The sequence below is a fragment of the Nyctibius grandis genome, chromosome Z (assembly GCF_013368605.1).
Source record: "Nyctibius grandis isolate bNycGra1 chromosome Z, bNycGra1.pri, whole genome shotgun sequence".
Lineage (NCBI taxonomy): Eukaryota > Metazoa > Chordata > Aves > Nyctibiiformes > Nyctibiidae > Nyctibius > Nyctibius grandis.
Window position 1 is genome coordinate 31606295 of NC_090695.1, and position 26516 is coordinate 31632810.

At 43.8% G+C, this 26516-nt stretch overlaps 1 protein-coding gene across 2 annotated transcripts; it reads left to right on the forward strand.

The window, feature by feature from the left end:
• Positions 1-242: 242 nt before the first annotated feature.
• Positions 243-22405, forward strand: RGMB (repulsive guidance molecule BMP co-receptor b). Of its 2 annotated transcripts, XM_068423663.1 has the most exons (4): positions 243-676; positions 3367-3878; positions 13893-14502; positions 22138-22405. In XM_068423663.1, exons 1-4 carry the CDS (start codon positions 556-558, stop codon positions 22215-22217), a joined length of 1323 nt encoding a protein of 440 aa, XP_068279764.1. In that variant the 5' UTR covers positions 243-555; the 3' UTR covers positions 22218-22405. The 2 variants fall into 2 exon arrangements, with proteins under 2 accessions (XP_068279764.1, XP_068279765.1); XM_068423664.1 differs by lacking the exon at positions 22138-22405 and having other exon boundaries at positions 13893-16723.
• The last annotated feature ends 4111 nt before the right edge of the window (positions 22406-26516 follow it).

Here is a 26516-nt window from a genome sequence, read left to right on the forward strand (position 1 = left end):
GCCCAACAGGCAGGAAGCGAGGCGCGAAGGGGCGGGGGAGCTGGGAACGCCCCTCCCGCTCGAAACGGACCCAGCCCGGGGGGCGGGGCGGAGCCGACGGCACGTCGTGGCGCTTGTCGGATAGGCCGAGCAATCAATGGGAGGCAGCGGGGCGGGCGGGGCCTCGCAGGGCGGCCGCACTGCGCTTTGCGGCGCGAGGCCTGCGGGGCGCCACCGCCCGCCCGCCCGCCTTCTCTTCCTCCTTCTCTTCTTCCTCCTTCTCTTCTTCCTCCTTCTCTTCTTCCTCCTTCTCTTTTTCCTCCTTCTCTTTTTCCTCCTTCTCTTCCTCCTTCCCTCCTTCGCCCGCTCACTGGCTCCTTCCCTTTGTGCTCGTCTCCTCCTGCCGCCATGCCGCGCAGCCCCGCGCCCGCCCCGCTGTGGCCTGGCGGCCTCCGCTCGTCGCGGTGCCGCTGAAGGAAAAGGAGGAGAAGGAAGCAGCGAGGAGGACGTTGCCCGTCCGCCGCCTCATGCCGCGTCCCCGACCCGCCGCCAGCCCGGGGACCTGCATGGACGGGCATGGGGAAAGCTGCGCCTTCCTGCGCCACCGGGGCTGAGCAGCCGCGTCGCCGCGCGCCGCGCCGCCCATCGCTCCCCGCCCTCGGCCTCCTTACCGCCCTGGGGCTGCTGCTGGGCTCAGGTGCCGGGGCCCGAGTGGGGCTGCAGAGCGTGGGGCCGGGGCTCGGCGGGTACCGCCGCCGCGGGGCGGTGCAGCCGCAGCTCTGCCCCGGCCTGGCCACGGCGGGACGAGGGCGAGGGGAGGGTGTTCCGCGCTCGGGCGCCGCGGGCCGGTGCGGTGTTGCAAGCGGTGTCTGCTTGGGCGCGCCCTCCCCCGCCGCGTGGACAGCGGGGTGGGGCGGGAGCCTGGGCGTGGGGAGACTGATGCAGCGCTGGAAGTGATGGGAGGGTAGTGGAGCAGCGCCGGGCTGTGCGGCCGCCTGGGAACTGCTGTTTCTTTTTGCTTCAGGTAGCGCCAGCATTTGTTTGGTGGATTGGAAGCTGGGTGGAAGGTACCCCGCACGCTGCAGATGCTTGCTAAAGTGGTCTGTGTTTTCAACTCATAAGTCATCTGAGCAGTTGTAGTTCTGTGGAAATGTTTCTCTCTAGCTTGAGCGCTTTTATATATTTATAGTTTTAGTGAAATAAATTGTAGGGAGAGGTCATCTGATTTTGGTCACATTGCTGTTCATTCTCCCTTCTCTGTACCAAGAATCCACTGCAAATTTGCTAACGTTGCAAGGAGTGTGGAGGGACAGATTTATTAGGCTATTTGATAACTCGAGTGGCATGCTCAGCTAGACTAATTTATATGTGGTTAAAATATTGTCACGAATAATAACTGAAGGGAAAAATAAGAAAAGTTTTGATGCTTTGAAAGTCAGGCTCTGAACCACTGTTGCCTGTGCCATTTTGCTTGACATAGGGTTTTTTTTTTTTGTGTGTGTATCTGAAAACATAGAATTTGATTGTGGGGTTTTTTTCCTGTTCTTTTGCAAAGCTACATATCACTTGCATAAAGATCAAGTCAGAAACTTAGTGCTTACTTGTACAATTGATCATCATGCTTGGCTGTAGGTTAGAGACTTCCTCCTTGTACTCTATGTTGTCTTGGGATTTTGACAGGAGGTTTGCATTAGCTACCCATCACTGGGCAAAACATGTTGCCCTTAGAAATTTATGGTTTGGATAGTCAGAGTAAGTCATGTGAGTTCTGACTCACAGGAGGCTCAGCTAATGGACAAGAAAAGAAATTGCTAGTATCCTCTCATCGCTGTGTGAATTGCAGAAAACAACTGTGTTTAAAAATTAAAAGTGCGACATTACGATTCAGTCCATTTTCCAGTCCTCATGTCGCAGGATTTTAGGAACTTTTTAATTAGGCTGTTAAAATCAGACTAGACCCATGCCTTTTTTACTTTGAGGACAGACAAAACAAGTGGGAAATGATGTAAAGAGGGGTTCGAGAGGAGGGAAAAGAGCATCTGTTAGGTATGTTGTATTTTCCCTTTTTTCACACTTCCATGTATCTTTGTAAGCATTTTTGTGGTATTCAAAATCAGCTTTATGACAGTTTGAAATTACAGATTAATGTATGAATCTTATAGGTCATAAAAGGAACAAATAAGCACAGCATGTTTTCAGTAGATAGTTTTGGGTGCTTGGACAGCTATTGCATGAAGTCTTGCACATATTCTTTATGAAGGTCCATTTTCTGTTTTGCCTGTTTTCAGCTCTTTGGATGGAAGGGAACCCAATCTCTCCTTTGACTGGAGGCCTGGTTTTAACGCTCATGGAATGTGTGGCCGTGTTTCCTTTAGTGCAGCGTGCAGTCTTGTTCATTTCAGTTTTGCTCCTCGTGAGTTCTTGTGTAAAAGTTACCGGCAGAAGACCGTGGTTAACTGCCATGAGAATTTGGAAAGATTTCAGATTATGACAGTGAGAGCTGTGGAGGAGAGGGCTGTAAAACTCCAGTTTGCTTGCTGGGATGGTAGTTATGCTTTCTTTGCAGAAATCAGGTGACGGATAAGGTCTTAACTGATTTGTTCATGTAACCTGAACTGGGTACCTATTGCATACATCTGATAAGTACTTAAAGTTTTCTCATGGAGATGGTTTCTTTGCCCCTTGTGTTATTATTTAATTACACTGTAAGAGGTACTGCTATTGCAATGTATGGATTCCTTAGCTGGCAACTTGCACTTCAGACAGCTATGGGTTTTCTCACTCATGAGTCCTAGAAAGCAAGCAGTGAAGCCTTAGCTATGGCAGTGCCAGGGAAATAAAGCAAACTGAATTTATGGCCTGCCCTACCCTCCTTCCCCCTACTTTGCTTTCTAGAAGAGAAACTTTGTTTTCTACTTCATTCAGTCTGGTTTTGTTTAAACCTGTATCTCTTGCTGCCTTTACCACATCCTTCTGAGAGGCAGGATTCTGTTTAAAAGTTCAGTAGCTTGTGTAAAGCACTGAAAGACTAAATGCAGACTTGCTTATTGACCAAGAGATTAACTTAAGCACAGAATTTCATCATCACCTTGATATATGGAAATAAATTCTGGGCTCATGCTTGGCAGGAGTTAGTGCTCTTAATTTTCATCTAGACAGTATCAAGTAATGAATTAAGTCATGGGTCATCTCAGCCTATGAGATGTCCTGTATTGCTGTCTTTCTGCCTCCCAGCCCCTTTTTCATCTATTATATAGTGTTTCCCCAATGGATGAGCACTGTAAGTTGTCATCAAGTTGTTTTCTACAGTACCTGTGGGTGTGGAATGGGGTATTGCAATCTAAGAGGTTTGCTTGATTTCTTCTCTGCCCTCTGTTTTGTGCTTAGGTGACTGCCAGCTGCAAATACCTTGTCGAATCCAGAAGTGCACTACTGATTTTGTATCCTTAACTTCACATCTAAACTCAGCGTTTGAGGGCTTTGATTTGGAGTTTTGCAAGGCGCTGCGAGCGTACTCTGCCTGTACCTATCGCAATTCCAAAGTATGCCGTGGAAACCTAGTCTACCATTCTGCAGTGCTTGGGATCAGTGACCTCATGAGCCAGAGAAACTGTTCCAAAGATGGACCCACATCCTCCACCAACCCTGAAGTGACACATGATCCCTGCAATTACAGTGGACATACAGAAGCCAGAGAACATCAGGAAGGGGAGGAGACTCTTCTTCCTACTTATCTATTTTGTGGCTTGTTCGGTGATCCTCATCTGAGGACCTTTAAGGATCACTTCCAGACATGCAAAGTGGAAGGTGCTTGGCCCCTCATAGACAATAACTACTTATCAGTGCAAGTGACAAATGTGCCTGTGGTCCCAGGATCCAGTGCTACTGCTACAAATAAGGTATGGATTGTTCTTAAGCACTGTGCAGGCATACAGAAGTAGAAGGCCAAGACAATAGAGTAAGTCACTTAGCTCTTAACAGTTAAGAAGTGTAGCAGCATAAGAATCTTCCATGCAGTAGACTAAGAAAGTAAAACTGTTAGCCTCTTCTTTTCTGAGAATCAAACAAAACTTAAAACAGGTCCTTTTCTTCCTTCTGCTCCTCCACACCACAAGAAAACCCTGTACGTATCACCACATAAGACTTTAAGGATATTAAATGTAAGGCTTTAAAACAAGTTATCAGATTGCAGCATCTGTGACTGCCTCTGCAATAAGTAGAAATTCTAGGCAAGGAGCAAGAAAAGAGTGTAAGTTTCTGCTTTTCATTAATTCGCTAAATTGTATAGCCATAACAGTAGAAAACAAAAAATACTGACAGAGCGGTACAACAAATAAATTACCAAGACACTGAGGTTTCAGAGCAGAGATGAGAAGGGAAACTGCGGAGAATTGAGAGGGGGTAACAAAAAAAATACATTGATGCCAAATGGTTGGCAGAAGCTTTTAGTATCCTAGCTTTACTAAAGAAGCAGCACCCTGAAAATTACTCTGCTGAGGCAGAGTAAGATTGCTGTTCAGAGAGGCAGGACTTAAGATTGCTTTCCTGTCAGACATGTGAGGTGACTAGAGAAGGAATACATGCACTAGTATTGATAGCTTGTGCAATTTCCTTAAGAAAAGTTCTCTTTCTGCTGAAGGCAGATAGCAAGTGTGTCTGTGGGAAGAAAACAAGGAGGTATAAAGCATGAGCATGGCTGAGATGTCCTTAGATTTACCTCCAGAACCAGGGGTGGAAAGTGCTCTGGACTTTTCAGGGCATGTTTCTATCAATAAAGAAATTATTTGAACATACATTTGAAGCTGATGCTGTCACATATCTCGTTCCCTTTTTGGAGTGAAATAGCCTTTGCTCTTGTATTATAAAGGTGTGTCAGGCTATGTGTACACAGTTTCAAGACCATCAATGCTGGAGAATTTTCACTGTTTTGTTAAGCTCGGAAGTAGTTTTTTTTATTAGCAGCATCAGGAGCAGGGGGTGCCGGTCACAGTAGGTTAGAGCTTGCACATCTTCCATGGAGATGGCTGTGCAGTAATATTAATAAGTGAAAATCAGTCTTGCTATTGTATTTGTGCTGGATTCTGAGGTACTGACTAATGTCAATGCTTGTATGAGTGAGGCAAATTTTTGCATTTGTCAGAAGCCAGAGATTGGACTGATATATCACTGAAATTCCTGATCACCTTTTCTTAACCTGTGCCTGTTCCAAGAACGGTCTGCATCATGAATGAGTTCTGAAGGAGTATAAAATGAGGGATTGAGGCTAACCTGAGCAAGCTTTGCAAAAGAGACTTAGGTCCCTTGAAATCTGCTCCAGTGGCTTTTCTTAAAGACTCTTAAATAAGTGCAAGAAAGAGCTGCATTTCATAATCTGCAGTAAGCTTTTATACTCAGTTTTGCTAAAGTGTTGCAGAATGTTCTTTATTTCCTTGTTCCTGGTAGTACTGAAGGAAAAAGTTGAGAGTAGTCTTGTGTGCAAATTGTGTGGATGGCTAGGGTATGATGGTAATAGATAGGTAATCTTATCCTACCCTTTAGCCACATTCTGAAAATGATTGATTGTGGTAGCATGTTATGCTGGAATATGTCTTCTCAAACAGGTAACCAAGAGGAGATAAATGTACGTACTGGGGGAAAGTACATATTTTAAAGACTATACCTTCTGTCTTTATTCACAATGTTTTTGTGTTCTTCTTTGACCGGAAAAAGTGGTAATACATTTTTCTCTTTTATAATAGTGTTTTAACATCCCTGCTGTTGCACAAGTACAGCTAAGTGTGCAGAAGCAATTAAATGAAATAAGATGTATGGTTTAGGGTATTAGAAATTTCTCTAATGCTAGTCCTTGAGTTTTTTCTTTCTTTGGCAGGTAATCAAACTTATCGGCACACCTGTTTGTAGGAAATTAAAGTTGTTTGAATGTATAAGTAACTTAGCAAGATAAGTTTTAATATCTCTGATGCATCCTCTTGACTCCTTTATTTCTTTATGGAGCAGGCTGCTCTAAAAGATACAGAAAAGGCTTGTTAAACTATACTGCCACTGCTAGTTTCATTCCTCTAACGTTTTTCTATACAGGTATTCCGTTTTGTTGTGGTAGTGGAGTATGCTGCTGTGTGTACTTTCCTAATTTTGGCCACAGGGTAGCTTAAGGCATGTTTACAGAGCTACCAAGAGGAGTTCAGTGACTTTTATCTGTGTAGTGTTTTTTCCGTAGTGGAGGTCACGCAAATAGGTCTTCTACCTTCTTCGTAAGAAGTTTCCAGAACATTCATTATTGTTAGTCTTGCTGCTTTTTCATTGGAGATATTTGAGATAGATGTTTAATGGGAAATAATAACAAAGGTTTATGCTGAATTTAAATTGTGCAGAAGCCAAACCAAATACTAAATTGCTAACTAGCCTACTTAATCCACTCTAAAGGAGATCTAGTGAAAGCAAAGACAAAAAGAGTAGAAAATTTAGTTTCTCCTGAATGCACTTTTTTAGGGGAAGTGATTTAAGAAGCTGTAGGAACAAAATATTTAATCTTCACCCCATATGCAGTGTGCTTTTGAAAGGGACATTCATCACTTGGCCTTTTAGGTAGTTATTACCTTCAGATTCGTCATAGCTTTCTGACGTACCAAGCTTTAAGAGAACCAGCAATGAAGGGAGCATTTTGTGTAAAGTCGTCTCTCTCCAGCCCTATGAGACTTCAGTGACCCAACAGTCTGAGGGCTATCCAGTAAGTTCATAAAGCACAAGAGAATGCCAGAAGGAGATTTTTAAAAAGAATGTGAAGAATAAAAGTATGTTTCCCCGCCTTCCCTCCTCCCCAGGCAGCGCATCTGGCGGGAAAGTATGTAAAGCAGGGAAACTCTTCCTTTAATTCCTTCTTTGGAAGAGTACATCCTCTTGCGGGAGTTGTGTATTTATTCACAAAATGCTCTTGGCAATTTGTTTGTAGGTGTTTTGCATATTTGTGATGCCCATAGTAACAAATCTGTTTCTTCACAGTGAACAATGCTATTGTATGTTCTGTGGTCTAGCTGAAACTCGAAACTCCATTTTTTTTTTTTGACCTTGTCTGAGGTGCTTATGCCCCTTGGCATAGGATCCTAGGGCCTTTCAGATAGACAATGAAGGATCATCACCAAGTAGCTAGGAAACTGAGTTCAGTCTCTCCTTTCTTTTTCTTTCTGACAGATTTCCTGTATGAGTTTTGGGTAGGTCACTGGCATCTTTATGTCTGATTTCTCCAGCTATAGATAAAGAGCTCCCCTGTCTTGGGAGCTCTTTTGGGATTTCCTGAGGATAAATGGCTGTAGAGAGGGCAGGTAGGAAGGCTATTGTAGAATGCATTAAATAGAAGGTTTGGGTTTTTTATTTACTGTGTACTTTATTTGGATGGGTATAAAGTCTTTATTGGCTTTCATCGCTGTGACATGTGTTCTGGATATCACTAGTGTAGCTGTCTCTGAATAGCAAATGAGCCGCAGATGCTTGGGCTTGCCTATGGAAAACTTCCCTTCTTGTTTGTAGTAATTGGAACTGGAAATTTTGCAATCCAGTTGTTTCATAGTGGGTTGAGGGTGAGAGAGTGAATGGAAGGACAAAGAAGGAAAAAACCACAGAACTTTTACTGTAGTGGATTTACTGGTCATAAAGCTTTGAACCTGGGAATTGGTGGTATTAGCAGGGTAGGGGAATGTTGTGTATAAGCATTCTTTTTCCCAGAGTCAAAACATTTAAATATCTCTTTTGCAGCATGGTTTCTGTTTTTGTGGGAAATTGTTGCAGACTGAACACAGTATACTTGGTCTCCTTTAAGTAATATTAAAACATTTGTCTTCCAGTTACTGTTCAATTGTTCTTCTAAGTAGGAGCATCAGATAACTGATCAGATGTGATTAGTTTTTTCATCTTTATGGACATCCTGCCTAAGGTAAAGATGAATTTAGGTTTGTTTCTCAGAAGCAGTATATACTACAGTTTTGTTGGAGGACATCATAAAATCACTTAGGTTGGAAAAAAACCTTTAAGATCACTGAGTACAACCCTTAATGTAATACTGTCAAGTCCCACTAATCCATGTCCCTAAGTGGCACATCTACATGTCTTTTAAATACCTCCAGGGATGGTGACTCCACCACTTCCCTGGGCAGCCTGTTCCACTGCTTGATAACGCTTTCAGTCAAGAAATTTTTCTTGATATCCAATCTAAACCTCCCCTGGCACAACTTGAGGCCATTTCCTCTCGTCCTATCACTTCTTACCTGGGAGAAGAGACTAACACCCTGCTCGCTACAACCTCCTTTCAGGTAGTTGTAGAGAGTGATAAGGTCTCCCCTAAGCCTCCTATTCTGTAGACTAAACAACCCCAGTTCCCTCAGCCGCTCCTCATAAGACTTGGTCTCCAGACCCTTCACCGGCTTCATTGCCCTTCTTTGGACTCGCTCCAGCACCTCAATGTCTTTCTTGTAGTGAGGGGCCCAAAACTGAACACAGTATTGAAGGTGTGGCCTCACCAGTGTTGAGTACAGAGGGACAATCACTTCCCTTGTCCTGCTTGCCACGCTATTTCTGATACAAGCCAGGATGCTGTTGGCCTTTTTGGATACCTGGGCACACTGCTGGCTCATATTCAGCTGGCTATAGACCAACACCCCCAGGTCCTTTTCTACCAGGCAGCTTTCCAGCCACTCTTCCCCAAGCCTGTAGTGGTGCATGGGGTTGTTGTGCCCCAAGTGCAGGACTCTGCATATAGCCTTGTTGAATCTCATACAGTTGGCCTCAGCCTGTCGAGATCCCTCTGCAGACCCTTCCTACCCTCAAGCAGATCAACACTCCTGTCCAGCTTGGTAACATCTGTGCACTCACTTGAGAGTGCACTTGATCCCCTCATCCAGATCATTGTTAAAGATACTGGACAGAACTGGTCCTGATACTGAGCCCTGGGGAACGCCACTTGTGAACAGCCACCAACTAGATTTAACTCCATTCGCCGCAACTCTTTGGGCCCAGCAATCCAGCCAGTGTTTTACCCAGCAAATAGTACATTCATCCAAGCCATGAGCAGCCAGTTTCTCCAGGAGAGTGCTGTGGGAAATGGTGCCAATGGCTTTACTAAAGCCCAGGTAAACAACATCCACAGCCTTTCCTTCATCCTCTAAGTGGGTCATCCTGTCACAGAAGGAGATCACGTTATTCAGGCAGGACCTGCCTTTCATGTTGGTCGATAGCCATCTCAATATGGGCCAGCAGTGTGCCCAGGTGTCCAAAAAGGCCAACAGCATCCTGGCTTGTATCAGAAACAGTGTGGCCAGCAGGACTAGGGAAGTAATTCTCCCTTCATACTCAGCATGGTGAGGCTGCATCTCAAATATTGTGTTCAATTTTGGGCCCCTCCCTACAAGAAAGACATTGAGATACTGGAGCGAGTCCAAAGAAGAGCAACGAAGCTGGTGGAGGGTCTAGAGCACAAGCGCTGTGAGGAGCAGCTGAGGGAACTGGGCTTGTTTAATCTGGAGAAAAGGAGGCTGAGGGGAGACCTTATTGCTTTCTATAGCTACCTGAAAGGAGGTTGTAGTGAGGTGGGGGGCGTTCTCTTTTCCCAAGTATCATGTGACAGGATGAGAGGAAACAGCCTCAAGTTGCACCAGGGGTGTTTTAAACTGGTTATTAAGAAAAAATCTCTTCACTGAAAGGCTTATGAAGCAGTGGAACAGGCTGCCCAGGGAAGTAGTTGAGTCACCATCCCTGGAGAGATTTAAAAGACATGTAGATGGGGCGCTTAGGGACATGGTTTAGTGGTGGACTTAACAGTGTTAGATTTCCAGTTGGACTCAATAATTTAATGGTCTTTTCCAATCAAATGATTCTGTGATTCTATGAAATGAATAGTAAAATAGCAACAGATAGTCAGACTTACGGCATTGTAATTGTGTTATGGCACTAGTGAAGACTAGTACGAGAACTCAGAGTTGAAGGTGTTGCTTTTGTTTAAGGCACACAAGCCAGGCACCTTGTACAGATACATGGAGGTCTTCTACAAACTTCACTTTGGCATCTCAGTAACAGCATCCTTGAAAGGCTTTGCATGTGCAGTGGGATTTAAGAAATCTTTGTGATCAGTACACTCAGTGAGGATGATGTTACTGTCATTAGTAGAAGTGAGACCATTAATGAAGTCCAAGATGAAATATTTCAAGTGCTGACGAAATGTGTGGGGTTTTTTTTCCATTTGTTTTTAGTACTCTTAGTATGGCTGATGTTTGTATATTGTATCTTCAGGTAAGCCTCTGGAACCACCTTATTTTCATCTTTTAGGGTTCCCTACTGAAGTAGGTTAAGAAAACTATGTGCCCAGGGAACAAGGCTCAGATACTGATACTTTCAAAAAGAACTCTTCATCTGAAGATTCTGGCATTTGGAGTTTTCTGTCCTAGGTTTAGAAAGGGCAGATAGTTTCTAGTCCGTAAACAGTGACGCATAAGCAGCTTTGTGGGGGTTTCTTACAACCCAGCCAGAGTGTAGAAGGTGCTACAGGTACACATATAACCCATGTTAATTTTGTTTGAAAGAACCTTTTTCACTATTTAATGCTTTCTCTTACCTTAAGCTTTGCAGTGACGTTTGCTGCGTCTTCCTTTGCAACAAGCTCTTAAGTATCCCTCAGTACCAGGGTGTGAGATTGAGGTAGGAGTGGGTGATAAGGGAAGGACCTTACAGAACTCTGGTTTTGCTGATTTGGCCTGTGGATGTCACATGACGGAGAACACAATATCCAAACCTAATGTCTTGAGCAGCAGTGTTTAAATATGACTGTGTCCTTGGAAAGTCTTAATGGTCGTTGTTGATTCTCTGGAGCATCCTTGTGAGGTATGTGGAGGCCTTCATTCACTTAATAGTCGTTCTGCTCTCATTCAGCATGCAGTGTTATTTCTGATCTTGCCTAAGGGTAAAGGCTTCTGTTCTCCTCTCTGTCTCTTAAATTGTGTGCATTTCATTCTTGCAGAGGAGGGAGCTTTGGAGAGAACAGTTCGGTGGCTGCTTCCTGATAAATTTTGTCAGTTGCCTTGCTTAACTGTTTTATCAAGTAGCCAGTTCTGCGTCTCATTAAAACCATTAACTCTTCTTAACTCCAGACTTGTTCGGGTGCTGAGCAGACTTAGAGCTTTTCTTCTGTTGAAATGTAAATCATTGTTGCCTTGCAGAGCAATGCAAATGTGCTCTAGGAAGTAGGAATGCTACTTTGGGCAGAGTGAGGTAGAAGTCTGTTTCAGCGAAACTGTGTTATATACAATACAAGACCTAATTTACTGCAGGAGGTACTAATCACTTGACAGATCTCAGGTTTCTCTTCTCTGGGTTGCTGAGCTTACTTCACTAAGCATAGAGTTGTGAGGTGGTCTTCACAGCCACGAGGGCACTTGTGCATTTCTGGATTTTGGGCATAGGCATTCAAGCTTAGCTGTGGCCCACAGACACCAGTTTACCAAATTGTTTAACTATAGGTAGTCTCAAGCTAGCTGTATAACTGATTAATGTAAAGAAAAACCACTGGAAAATTCGAGACAGCACCAGTGGGAATGTATGAAATCAAAATAGCAAGTATTGTCTGTGTGTGAGACAGACAAATCATCAACCAACTGGGACAAACCAAACATTGAAACTAGTGTAATACTGTTTAGGGTATGTCTGCATACTCCAAAGGAGTAGTTGTTGCAATGGGAGGGTAGAGAAGGGGCAACTTTTGTCTTATACAACTGGTATGGAGAAGTGAGGCTAATGAGGATAGAGGTTTTATTTGGATTGTCTGTGATCAGCTATTTATGTAACCTCTAGCTTTTACTTCAAAGCAGAGGGGCAGGAAACAAAAGCTGTTGTGCAGAAGTGTGCTGGTGAACTGAAGTTAAAATGTGAGGTTGCTGTAGAGGAGATTTTAAGGAAAAAGTGTAATGATACACTGAAAATGCCTTCTAATATGTTTTAGAGTACTCTGAATCATGTAGCAGACTGCTAAATGGTACACTGTAAGTAATTTTGATGTAATCAGTCAATGATGAAAATAATGATTAAAATACCTATTCCTGGTAAAAAATTTCCTTTGACCTTTTCAAGGAGTCACTCCCCTCTGAAACTGTAAAGGAAGTAGCATATCTATTTCTAATCCTTATATGTGATTCCTCATTATAATTTTTATTTTAGGAAAAGCCACTACACACTCCAAACTTGGTCTGCCAAATAGCCTAAGTATTCCCTTCAAGTAAGACTGGAGGACCTACTCTTTCTGTTGTGGCTTATTCAAATAAGTGTAAAAGTTTAAAAGGCCAGTCGTAATCTTGAAACAATGAGTAATTGGTTTATGCCCCTGGTTTCTGTGTTGGAAATCACTCTTCAAAGGCATGTCTTTGAGTATCTTTCAGTCTTGCTTTGTTTCTCCAGGGGCACATTTTCTAGCAACAGTGGACTGGAAGTGTCAAATCTCAGTTCCTAGGACTAATGGATCCAGGAGCCCTAAGCAGTTATTTGACTAGTTGTCATGGTTTTGCGAATGGACAGGGTCAGCAGAAAGGACACAGACACCAGTCTCAAAAGATAAGCTTACTTTTACTTTAGTTTAAAGTAGCAAAAGAAAAAGAAAAAAGGCAGCAATAAAATAATAAGGGAAATAATACAGCAAGAACAAAACAAAGCAAGGTGATGTACCTAATCATTACTACATAGAATTAAGCATAGTGATTAAGAAAGATACATCACCTGTTGCCTTAATACTTTACCATCATCCACATCTGCAGTCGCTGGGGGGCCCCTGTTACAGCAAGGATTTGGAGAGCCTTTCCTGGCAATTGGGAGGTCCTACGCAGTGCGTCCACTCGTAGGTGAGGTCTCCAAAGTCGCTGTAAGAGGGTCCAGCTTTTATACTATTGAATAAACAAGCTTATATCACCTCAAATGTGGAAACGTCTCGTTTCACTCCATTAGATGCCACCCAAAGCCTGGCCAGGGCTCAAGGAGCAACTATGGGAGTTTCTTGATCTGTTTGACTCTGACTACATGTTCCCAGATAAGGCTGGACATCTGGTTTCCCAGCCTTGACAACCCAGCTCTAAACAAGAAAAGATAGGTACATTCTCATGACTTTTCATTTTCACTAATGATTATATTTTACTTAAGCTACATCTTTTGTTAATGATCATGCATATTTCACTAATAATCAGATACTAATATTATATGATGTGTGGTTGGAGGTTCATCTAGAGGTCAGCTTTGGTTTGGGGCCTGTTGCTCAGGCCTCAGCACTTCAATCATGCATCTCTCCTGTTGTGTTATGGCTGATAAAGCGTAAATACATCAGTGCTTTTAAAGTAGTCTCATACAGCTAATCCTGGCAACCTGCAACAAGTATACAGTACCCTGACAAAGGTCATACAGTCATTGTAAAAGGAGTGATGAGAATATTGTGAGTGGAGGAAGCTGAGTTCTCTTTTACCTTTCTGTGATTTCACACAGTCTCATTCTGGTTTTGTTGTAGTGGTTTTGCTAGCATTGTGGGAATTACTTGGCGCTTAACACTTCGCTGTGACTGGAGGATGCATTCCAAAGTGTTAAGAAACCATCAGGCAGGAGGGAGTTGTGATGCTTAATTAAATATAAAGCCTTTTCCTTACCTGACCTTGTGGCTGTTGCCACATGCTAATAGTCTTGTTTCAAGGCCAACCTAAGAATAAATTTAACAATTGACATCTGGTAAAATACTGCTTTAGGCATGTGTACAGACTGTTTTCCTTCAGGCATGAGTTGGGGACAGCTATCAATCTCTGAGCTAGTTGGCAGTCCCAGATACATTCAGCTGCAAAATAGAAAAGGGATTGAAATGATTTTTTTTTTCCACTAATGTCACTTTTTTCCCTCCCCCTCCTGCCTAGATAACTATTATCTTTAAATCATACGAAGACTGTACAGATCAGAAAGTATATCAAGCAGTGACTGATGACTTGCCTGCAGCTTTTGTTGATGGTACAACAAGTGGAGGTGATGGGAACACCAAGAGCTTGCAAATTGTGGAGAAAGTCAGTGGCGAATACATCGAAATGCATGCCGAGTACATTGGGACCACAGTGTATATACGCCAGCTTGGGCACTACTTAACATTGGCCATTCGCATGCCTCAAGAGTTGGTCATGGCCTATGAGGAGAGCCAGGATCTGCAGCTGTGTGTGAATGGTTGCCCTTCAAGTGAACGTATTGATGATAGTGGCCACTTAAAATTGCCTGTGATGGGGCAGTGGCTCCCTCAGGGTGGTGCTGCTCATGCCCAGTCAGTGTACACACTGGAAACTGCCATCACGAAATGCCATGAGAAGATCCTGGTGAAGGACATCTATTTTCACTCATGTGTATTTGACCTACTCACCACTGGTGATGCTAACTTCACAGCTGCTGCTCACAGTGCCTTGCAGGATGTGGAGGCACTGCACCCAAGAGAAGAGCACTGGCATATCTTTCCCAGCAGTGGAGGTGGTGGCGTGGGCAAGGGTAGGAAATTCTTTGTTGGTGTTGGACTTGTATACTTGATGCTTCGTGTGTTTTTGTAGGGTTTGCTCTATAACAAAGTTTTGAAACGTATATTGTCATAATATATTGAGTAAAGATGAGTATATATGTATATACCATGTATATGAAGGGTTGTTTTGTCTTGGGGCACCTGCCGGATTGTATATATTGTGTTAACTGTTTTCATGTATGTTTGATGTAGTATTTTTTGTATCTATTTGTTTTGCAGTTGGTGAAATGTTTTATAATGTCCCTGCATTGGGACCTGATAGAAAGCACTTTATTTTTTATATATTAAATATTTATGCGTGTATCTGTGTAACTATGTATTATAAATGTAACCACGTGCATACAATACTCAGTGCTCCCTCTAAGTTCTACTTGGTTTAACACATTTTTTTAACTTGGATTAATTTGTGGTTTTTCTCTGTAATTTCTCTTACTCTAGAAAGAGCACGTCTCTTGTCCTGTAATGACATCAGTGATTTGCTGGATTCACTAGTTAAAATCATTAAGAGTGGAATTGTATTCTGTCCCTCAAACAAATGGCCATCCCTTCTTTGGAGGCAGAGAGTGAAGTGCTTCCTATTAGCTCAGATGACCAATTTGGATAATATGAATTACAGAACCTTCTTTGTAATTCTGACATTTCGTAGTTTCATGGCATGAGTTTCAAAAGAAGAAAAGGAAATGCACTGCAGTGAGACTTAACGTAGCTTTAGAGAACTAGTGGAAAGATGATTTTGAGAGATATTAATGGTCTAGTTGGGTAAGCACGTAACAAAACTATTGCAGCTGCCTCTAACCTGGAGGGTTAAGTCATTCTCCAGGATGGACTGGACAAATCACAAGCCTGAATTCTGTCCCTTGCTTCGGGGCTAATTCTATCTATACATTCAGAAGGAGGAGGGGAGTGAGGCTGCAGACTGACTACTTTTACTGAGGAGCTAGGAGAATAATTCTTTGGTGGCTTGAAAGTTGGTTTTACTTAGTGCCTTAATCTGCTGCCGGAAGTGGAAGCTTTAATACATGCTACAATAAACCCAGCTCCAAGATGGTCTTTTTTTCACTCTTAAAACTATTAATCTGAGACTGGGCTGGTAAGTTAGAAGTGTTATCAGAGTAAGACTTAAATAGCACTTGCCTTTGTTAAGCAAACTTGAGCTAGTGTTTGCCTTAGTGGAGTAAGATGGAGTTTATTCATGGAATAAAAGCTCCTAGTTTTTAGGAAGACTCTTCTGGCTAGGTTAGGGGACTGTTGGCTGGTACAGACAGCATTAGTCTTCTCAAAGAAACTAATTAATTCCCTGTATGGATGGGTAACTGCATACAGATGTTATTCTGGGAATACTTGAGATGAAAGTAGTCAGAACTGAGTTAAGGCTGAAGGTAAAACTTTTAGACTAGACTATTGACAGTTTGTTCTGTCAGTGCTGTCTGATGGTGCTGTTTCAGGTGAGTTAGACTTACAAATTTGTATGTCTGATAGTGTGGCTCCTGTGGTTTTATCTGATGGTGACAGGCTTCTCGCTATCTTGTGTGGCTGAACTTCCTCATCAGTGCTCTGAATTTTAAGTTCTCATGGCTGAAAGCTGAATGAACCTAGTGTTCCTTGCAGTGGTGCACATACTTATTGGGCAAGCACCACATACTAGTTGATTTCCTCTGTCTGTGGAGGGCAAGCACCACATACTAGTTGATTTCCTCTGTCTGTGGATCCTGTATGTATATACATATATATGCTATATATATATGTACACTAGCATTGAATTGTGACCCTCTCAGATAAATAGTATTTCAGAAATGTAGTAATTCCCCCAAAGAGTTTTCCATTTTCTTGTTCCTGCTGTGGGATTTCTTGAGAAAATATTATTTGCACTTGTTCATTCTTGAAGTCTGCCATCACCAAGAGAGCTTTAGTTAATGCCAAGTGTGGATATTTTGAAGCTAGTGAATCATCTCTAGGGAGAACTTAAGTTTAGAGGGAACACTTTTTTTCACAGGTCCCCCAGTGGCTGTCTTTTAGAAGGCTGCGAGTTTGGTTTTTTTCGTGCTTGGAAACCCCACAATGTGTCAGTCTTTGCAAAACCTTTTAGATGTGGTTCATGACTATACCAGTAAGCATTTGCAAAAGAGTGGCTGTGCAGTGTGTAAATACTTTAAAATTATTATGATAGAAGAATAAAGTTGCCTACCCTGCTGAGGAGTGTCTGTAATGTGGTGTTAATGACCCCGGGTGGGGTGCAGAGAAACTGGGGATGTGGGCCATGCACTGGGCAGGCAATCTATAAACAGCTTCAGTTTGTTTCGTAGCCATCACTTGTTGGATAGGAATGTGCTGAGTACAATCGTTATACTTCCTTGCAGGTGCTTCTTTTTCCTCTGCTAAATAAGCTGTGTAGTGAAATTTAGGACCAGCAGCTGCAAACCAGCCCAGTTTATTGAAGAGACAGTGTATGGGAAATGCAACAGCAGGAACCATACCCTCAGAATCCCACTTGTACAGTTCCTTTGCAGTGTTTGCAGAGATACTTAGAAGAGCTTTAACACAGTGATCTGATATTGCTGCATCCATCTTGGGAGGTGTTATGAAAATAGTTTTTTAAAGTTACTGGAGAACTCTCAGAGCAAAAGAACCCTGGAAGAGAAAATTACTTGCTGTAGAACTGAAGAAGAGATTGAGGCATTGAAAGAATAAATGATATAGAAGACTCCATAAGATCACAGAACTTTGTATAACAAGATGATCTGCTAAGTATACATGGGAGCTGTAATATTTCGGTGCAGGGCTAATCACACAGTATGAAGGTAAACTGAAAGTGCCAAAACTTAAAACATTGTGTCCGACACATACCAAGAAAGATAGACCTAATATACACAACTTTGAGTGTTGTCTAGCTAAGCTTGTGTTACAGCTAGAATTTGAGGTGTGTGGGAAACAATCTTATGTGATAAAGAGTGATAAAGAGCCTCCTGGAGGGCAGGGACTAGTCCCTGGCCAGAGGGGAGAGACTCAGCTGTGACTGGGTGTGTCCCAGGGCAGGAGAGGCTGCAGCAGTTTGCAGCTCATTGGCGGAGGGCGCTCACTCCCTCCCAGTGCACAAGGCGAGGAAGGTGCCAAGGAGCTGTGTACCAGGGGTGTCACCAGCAGGTATTTCCCAGCTCAGTGAAAGAACAATGGTATCTACCCGGCAGAAGAAGACCAAAATGGATGTGGGAACCCAGACAGAGCTCCCACGGAAGGAGGCAATGGTGCAGGTCACAGGCTGCAGGGAATGCTACAGCGTCTCTGTGGTGACAGGGGGCTGTGTGCGCTGTGAGCAGGTAGATGATCTGCTCGGCCGAGCGGCACAGCTGCAAAGCCAGGTTGAAAGGCTTCAAGCCGAAGTAGAAAGGCTTAGGAGCATTCAGGAGGCTGAAATGGAGATAGACTGGTGGAGCCAGGCTCTGCCCTCCCTGCAACAAAAATGGGAGCACCTGCCGGAGAGCTCCCAGGATCGAGGGACCCCTGTACTCTGCCCCTCTCAGGTGGAAAACAATAACCTAGAGGAGAACAATAACCTACAGGAGAGGAGTGAGTGGAGGCAAGTCTATGGCCATGGCAAAAGGCGAGTGTCCGCCTTGCCTACCTTGCCTCCACAGGTGCCTCTGAGCAATAGATATGAAGCCCTAGTGGAATACAGCCGGTCCAATAGGGATGTGGTGGAGAGGCAACCTATATCAGAGGTCCCACCACAGTCAGAAAAACCTGACAGGCGTATAGCTACCTCCTCCACAAGGAAGAAGAGAAGAGTTTTAGTGGTTGGAGACTCCTTCCTAAAGGGATCTGAGGGCCCAATATGCAGAGCTGACCCCCATCACAGGGAGGTCTGCAGCCTGCCTGGAGCCCGAATCAGGGATATCACCAGGAAACTCCCCAACCTGGTGAGGGCCACAGACTACTACCCCCTGCTGATCTTCCAGACAGGTGGGGAAGAAGCTGCATCCCGTAGTCTGAGGGGGATGAAGAAAGACTACAAGGCCCTAGGACGGTTGGTGACAGAGTCTGGAGCACAAGTTGTTTTCTCCTCCCTCCTTCCATTTTCAGGTGATGACGTGGGATGGAATGGTAGGATTCTCTCTATTAATGCCTGGCTACGAGACTGGTGCTACAGGCAGGGCTTTGGGTTCTTTGATAATGGCTGGTTTTATAAGACACCAGGCGTGACCGTAATACATGGGAAAGGTTTATGTCGTAGGGGCAAAAGGGTTCTGGGACAGGAATTAGCAGGGCTCATTCGGAGAGCTTTAAACTAGATTTGAAGGGGGATGGGGTAGTAGCTGGGCTTGCACCACTGGGGCAACACTCTAGTGTTGAGGTAGACCAGGAGGCCTCCCATCCCCCTAGGGTGAAATCGGTGTACTCAGCTCGCTCCCTGAAATGCCTGTCCACCAATGCACGCAGCATGGGGAATAAACAGGAGGAGTTAGAAATCCATGTTCGGTCGGGGGGCTATGTTTTAGTGGCAATTACAGAGACTTGGTGGGACGCCTCGCATGACTGGAATGTGGTCATGGATGGCTATGTCTTGTTCAGGAAAGACAGGCCGCTAAGGAGAGGTGGTGGAGTTGCTCTTTATGTGAGTGAGCAGCTAGAATGTATTGAGTTCTGTCCAGGGGCGGATCAGGAGCGAGTTGAGAGTTTGTGGGTGCGAATTAAGGGGCAGGCTGGCAGGGGTGATACTGTTGTGGGTGTCTATTACAGGCCACCGGATCAGGATGAGGACAGTGATGAGGCCTTCTACAGGCAGCTGAGAGCAGTCTCGCAATTACAGGGCCTGGTTGTCATGGGGGATTTCAACTACCCTGATATTTGCTGGGAGGACTACTCAGCCAGCCAGCCTCAGTCCAGGAGGTTCCTCCAGTGTGTTGATAATAACTTTCTGATGCAAATGGTGGGTGAGCCAACTAGGAGAGGAGCGTTGCTGGATCTTATCCTCACTAACAAGGAGGGTCTGGTTGAAGCGGTGAAAGTTGAGGGCAGCCTTGGTTGTAGTGACCATGAGATGGTAGAGTTCAGGATCTCATGTGGCAGGAACAGAATAGCTAGCAGAATTGCAACCCTGAACTTCAGGAGGGCCAACTTTGGCCTTTTCAAGCAATTGCTAGGGGAAATCCCATGGGACAGGGTACTAGAAGGTAAGGGGGCCCAAGATAGTTGGTTAGCATTCAAGGACTGCTTCTTCCGAGCTCAAGATCAGAGCATCCCAGCAGGTAGGAAGTCAAGGAAGGGTACCAGGAGACCTGCATGGTTGAACAGGGAACTGCTGGGCAAACTCAAGTGGAAGAAGAGGGTGTACAGATCATGGAAGGAGGGGCTGGCCACTTGGGAGGAATATAAGTCTGTTGTCAGAGGATGTAGGGAGGCAACTAGGAAAGCTAAGGCCTCCTTGGAATTAAACCTTGCAAGAGAGGTCAAGGACAACAGAAAGGGCTTCTTCAAATACATTGCAGGTAAAACCAACACTAGAGGCAATGTAGGCCCACTGATGAATGAGGTGGGGGCCCTGGAGACAGAGGATAAAAAGAAGGCGGAGTTACTGAATGCCTTCTTTGCCTCTGTCTATACTGCTGGAGGCTGTCCTGAGGAGCCCCGGACCCCCGAGGCCCCAGAAGAAGCCAGGATAGAGGAGGAATCTGTCTTGGTTGATGAGGGCTGGGTCAGGGACCAATTAAGCAATCTGGACGTCCATAAATCCATGGGCCCTGATGGGATGCACCCGCAGGTGCTGAGGGAGCTGGCGGAAGTCATTGCTAGGCCACTCTCCATCATCTTTGCTAAGTCGTGGGCAACGGGAGAGGTGCCTGAGGACAGGAGGAAAGCGAATGTCACTCCAGTCTTCAAAAAGGGCAAGAAGGAGGACCCGGGTAACTATAGACCGGTCAGCCTCACCTCCATCCCCGGAAAGGTGATGGAACAACTTGTTCTTGGTGCTGTCTCTAGGCACATCAAGGATAGGGGGATCATTAGGGGCACTCAGCATGGCTTCACCAAGGGGAAGTCATGCTTAACCAACTTGATAGCCTTTTATGAGGACGTAACCCGGTGGACAGATGATGGTAAAGCTGTGGATGTGGTCTATCTCGATTTCAGTAACGCGTTTGACACGGTCTCCCACAGCATCCTCGCAGCTAAACTGAGGAAGTGTGGTCTGGATGATCGGGTAGTGAGGTGGATTGTGAACTGGCTGAAGGAAAGAAGCCAGAGAGTGGAGGTCAATGGGACAGAGTCCAGTTGGAGGCCTGTGTCTAGCGGAGTCCCTCAAGGGTCGGTACTGGGACCAGTACTATTCAATATATTCATTAATGACTTGGATGAGGGAATAGAGTGCACTGTCAGCAAGTTCGCTGATGACACCAAACTGGGAGGAGTGGCTGATGCGCCGGAAGGCTGCGCACCCATTCAGAGGGACCTGGACAGGCTGGAGAGTTGGGCGGGGAGAAACTTAATGAAATATAACAAGGGCAAGTGTAGAGTCCTGCATCTGGGCAAGAACAACCCCATGTACCAGTACAAGTTGGGGGCAGACCTGTTGGAGAGCAGCGTAGGGGAAAGGGACCTGGGGGTCCTAGTGGACAACAGGATGACCATGAGCCAGCAGTGTGCCCTTGTGGCCAAGAAGGCCAATGGCATTCTGGGGTGTATTAGAAGGGGTGTGGTTAGCAGGTCGAGAGAGGTTCTCCTCCCCCTCTACTCTGCCCTGGTGAGGCCGCATCTGGAATATTGTGTCCAGTTCTGGGCCCCTCAGTTCAAGAAGGACAGGGAACTGCTAGAGAGAGTCCAGCGCAGACCCACGAAGATGATTAAGGGGGTGGAACATCTCCCTTCTGAGGAGAGGCTGAGGGAGCTGGGTCTCTTTAGCTTAGAGAAGAGGAGACTGAGGGGTGACCTCATTAATGTTTATAAATATGTAAAGGGCAAGTGTCATGAGGATGGAGCCAGGCTCTTCTCAGTGACATCCCTTGACAGGACAAGGGGCAATGGGTGCAAGTTGGAACACAGGAGGTTCCACATAAATATGAGGAAAAACTTCTTTACGGTGAGGGTGACTGAACACTGGAACAGGCTGCCCAGAGAGGTTGTGGAGTCTCCTTCTCTGGAGACATTCAAAACCCACCTGGACGCGTTCCTGTGTGATATGGTCTAGGCAATCCTGCTCCGGCAGGGGGATTGGACTAGATGATCTTTCGAGGTCCCTTCCAATCCCTAACATTCTGTGATTCTGTGATTCTGTGATGTGGTAGATACATTCCACTTTGTAGAAACAACTGCAGAAAGCAAAGGGAGCTTTAAATATGTGTATGTTTAGTGTATACAGAAGGTGGCCATCGTATCTGGAAAAGCATACTTTCAAAGGTATTGATCTACCACCACAAGCTCTGCAGAAGGCAATATAACATGATCATTGGTATTTTAAGGCAACAACTAGTAAGCTACTACTGACGCTATCTGTTGTTGGCCTTTGTCTTAAAAAAAGTTTGCTGATGCCTTGGATATTAGTTGCTTATTCAAAAGGCTATTTTTAGTATCTTCTAGAACATTTCTAACCAGAGTATTTCCTAATCCTATCCTAACAGAGCTCTTAACAGCAGCTGAGGATAGTTCTCTGCAGTTGTGGAGTCTGACTGCTTGCCTAGGAAGCACGTCACAGAAGTGAGCAGAGAACCGGGTGCTTAATCCTTCATTTTGTATGTACATATGGCTCCTGAACAAGGGTATAATAAAAGGAAATAGTATACTCAGCTGACTGTCAAACCAAAAATTCTTTTTTCTCTCTTCCTGGAAAACCTGGCTGGAAGAATAATCTGCATAGAGCACCTGTTAAGTGGAACACAACCTGAGAGAATGCAGGGTCTGAGAGCAATCTGGCTTTTGTTATTGTGGTCAAGTTAGGGCCCTTCAGTAGTGCATTTCCTTGCAAACTGCTGCTCTCCTGCCAGAAAATAGATCATCAGCTATTTACATTCTCTTACCTTCACGTTATGGTTACCGTGCATTTGTTTTAGGGGTTTTGAAGATGTGCAAGTGGCTGTTTACTTAACATAACACCCTGAAGTGAAACAAGCAATATTGCAAGCTTTGCACTGTCTGAGGAGGATTTCATTAGTGAAGATGTTTAGAAAAAAGTCCAAGCGGCTTGTGGCTTTCTTCTCTTTTGACAGACTCATAGCACAGTTCCAAATCTTGCATTCATTTTCTTCACATAAGTACAGCTGTGGTGTTTTACACTGAAATTTTCATGCTTTGGGTTATTTTAATTCACATCTGTGTCTTGACTGATATAAACTGTATTCCTTTCTGTCTTCTCCTATTCTGGCTATTAAAGACTACTATCTATACAATGCCTAGACATGACTAGTAATAACTTTTTTTTTAAGAAGATATTCTTTGTTGTTGTTTACAAGATAAGCATTTTCTGTGTTGTGCTGCTAGTTCTCTGCATCTGTATTCAAAACAACCAGGGATTGTGTGGGTTAATGTTGTTCATCATTAGATTTTTATCATTCTTATTAATTAGCTTGTTGGAGAGCAACATAGCCACAGATCAAGTACAAGTATGCAGGTAAATTTATTGTGATGCTGATGTAAAACATTTGCATCTGATCTGATTCAGAGTTCTTGTAGTCTGTGTAAGTTACACTTCATTGAAATTAAAAGCTGCTGATTACTATATCTGCTGTGAGCAGTAAGATTGATTACAGACTTCGGATACATGCAGGGGTATGTATCAGAATTGGTAACTAGATATAAAAAGGACTTAATGTGTTGTACGTTAAGTGCCAATAATTTTTATTTATAGGAATTATTTTAATGATTATTGCAATTTTAAAGCTTAATTTCCACTTTTTTGGCACCATAACAGGAGAAAAATAATCCATTTTATACACAAAACATGTACATGCCATTGATTCTAGTATGTGCTCAGGGCTGGGTCTACAAAAGATTTTATGTCTAGTTTGTGTGTGAAGTGTTTAAATCCAAAATTGAGATAGACAGTAAAGCCTTCTCAGCTTGAACCCAGACGTTTCTTTAGGATCTCAACCTCTCTTAATCCAGTAAAGCCCTTCAAGGAACCTGTATTTTTGCTGCTGAGCAGGGATGAAAAATGCAGTCTTGAGGGTTGTACATGCACCTTAGCCAAATTCATGTGTTGTTCATCTGCCTGGTTTACTTGCAGGACTTGGCAGGTACCTGACATGCTCATTCATGTTTGACAGATGATGGTAAGAGTTGTTTATAGTGTAGTAGTGGTAAGCATTCTGCCAGACTTTAGGAGAGGCAAGTTAAAATTCCCTCTCTGCCTCAATCTTTCACATCTTGCCAGAGTGCCAGTGCCCTAACAGCTGGGAGCTATTATCAGATAAATGCCATTCCTTGTTATTATAAAGTGATAGCTTTATCCAAACAAGGTCTTAGGTGCCTTGAAAAAGACTAGGAGGCATACTTTACGCTTCGAAGTTATTTCACCTAAATTCAGTAAACTAAATATGTAGTCCACCTTTGTAAGTCAGTGGAGTAAATGGCAATATTGTAGGTTGGATTGAATTGTCTTCTGGAGGTGTCTACTGATATCCGAGGGGAAACCAAGGCAGCTAATTTTTAAATAGCTGAAGTCAGATGAAATTAGTCTAGCCCTGATGGGTACATCTTAAATTCCAGCTGAGGTTCCTATTTGGGGACTACCTATATTTGCTAGATAAGCCAGCTGACCCAGCATTTCCTGCACAGCCCCACTTCTGTCTCACAGGCCTGACTGATGGATACACATTGGCCTCTGAAAGTCTCACACTTGACTTTGGCCTGGCCTGTACGCTGAAACTTTAAATATTTGATTTCTCTTGAAAGCATACCTGAAGAAGGCAACAAGGCCACTGCATCCTTACTGTACTGGGCCCTTCTCCCCTCCAAAAGCAGCTCTATGCGGAAAAAAATAAAAAGAGAAAAAAGAAGCAGGAGTCAGGGAACAAAGAGGAAATAAGAGATTGAATGGGATTGTACAGGGTAAGGCTTCTAATCTTAATTTTGGCCTCTTAATTTCCTGACTGTTTACATTTTCCAATGAATGACACAGACTATATAACCTAAGTCTGCATAGGAGCAAAGGCTGTGTTTCTAATCAGTGTGGTTTATCTTTTAGGCTGTCCTTTGGTGAATCCTTTGCTGTCATTACTGTACAAGTATTTTACAGAAAGCAGAACAGTTTCAACAGGTGAGATAGATAGCCAAAACCGTTAATACCTTGCAGCCAAATTATTAGTGTATTTGACTAGAAAGTAAAAGATCTGTGTTTGTTGGAATCCCCACTCTAAATTATGTAAAGGAGATGTTTAAACAAAGGTTTCCTGCCTTCTCGGGTGACTGTAGTAATAATTATCCTACTGGGTTTATCAGCTTTTATCTGGCAGTGATAAAGAAAGTGCAAGCTGCCTCTTTAGCTGGGAATTCTGGTGGAGGAGAGCACTACCTGTGAGCTGGATTTGTCAAGTCCCATGAGAATTTTACCTCACTGTTTCCTACTGGATAGCTATAAAGCTACAAACCCCTGCTGTGGATCCTGACAGTCCTACTTGCTCCAGTGTGTTAAGCTCTCAAAAATTCTTAACTAGATAGCAGTGCAACCCAAATGTTTGCATACTATGCTGCTTAGCACTGCAGTGCCTGAGCAGTAGGTCCAGTATATGATTTAAGTGATTTTAAAAGCTAGCTCATCCCTGAAATCATTGCAGATGCCTGTAACATCCTCGACACAAATACCTCTGTACCTAGCTATATCTGATTAAATCCTTTAACTTGGCCCCCCTTTTATAAGAACCCCTGAGGCCTGATCCAGCATCTGTCCTTTCTCAGAACAAATGCTCAGCTTTTTCATACCAGTCTGCTTGGAAGCATATGAGACCTGCCTTCAAAGACACTGTTAGGATTGAAACACATCACTCCCACTTTCTGTGCATGGGGTAGCATCTCATGTCAGAGGAGTAACTCTGTCTAACGATGTCTTTCTGTAGAGATAGCACAACAGCAGCAAGCCCTCTTGGTGGCTAGGACAAGTTAAAAAGTAATGTACATTACTGTCTGTGGTGCCATCTCTAATCCTTTTGTCCTGACCTTGATGCAGTGCCAGTGGTTTGGCATGACCTGCCTTCATCTAGTCCTTGCTTCTACAGGTGCTGCCAATCATCTCTCCCCAGCTTGCTTAAAACACAATGAACTAATTCCCTGTAAAGTAAGTTAGATGATACTAAACTATAAGATATAGGTGATACCAGAATAGACTTTTTGAAAAAATAAAGTTTGGGGTTTTTTTCATTTAGTAATTTTACAATACTTTAGCAATTATAAATCCTGTAAAAAGGCCCTAATAATTAAACTGTGGCTTGCACAAGTAGTGTTTGTGATTCTTTGGAATGTCCCCATTTCAGAATATACATATTTTTTTTTAATATGCATATAAAAAAGTCACGTGTCTCACCTCTTTTTGCAAATGAGGTGGCTTTTATGTATGCTAAAGAGATCAATAAATAGTCCCATTGGGAAATCAGACATAGATATTCATCTAGCATAAGAATAATTGGTGAAAAATAATTTCAGATGCACCTATGTCTTATGGCAATCATAGTCTTCTGCCCTCTCCCTGCAACTGGTTGAGGCTCCTCGGTCAAGAAATATCAAGTCCTTCAGTGCTGACCCTCTGTGTTGGAGTCCTTGAAAGTTTTCTACAAGTAGACATGCATGCTCATTGACAGAAATGCTACGAGTTTCTTCTTTGTCAGCAAAGCTTCAGCTAACCAGATTACTTTTTTGCTTTCTCTAGATGCATTTTTTTTTATTGTTGACCAGTTCAGAAAACATGGTAATCCTGATCTGACTGTTTCACTGACTGAAATAGAGGAGCCTTTATGGCGGTGTGCTCCTCGCCCCCAGTTTGTGTAACCACCAGTGGCAGTCATGATGACTG

What these genes read in the sequence shown, in the direction of transcription:
- RGMB (XM_068423663.1), top strand. Translation starts at nt 556, where the DNA reads ATGGGGAAAGCTGCGCCTTCCTGCGCCACCGGGGCTGAGCAGCCGCGT. An exon ending in GTGCTACTGCTACAAATAAG is followed by an intron (nt 3,879 to 13,892) that starts GTATGGATTGTT and finishes CCTCCTGCCTAG; the next exon opens with ATAACTATTATCTTTAAATC. An exon ending in AGGTGGTGGCGTGGGCAAGG is followed by an intron (nt 14,503 to 22,137) that starts GTAGGAAATTCT and finishes CTATCCTAACAG; the next exon opens with AGCTCTTAACAGCAGCTGAG.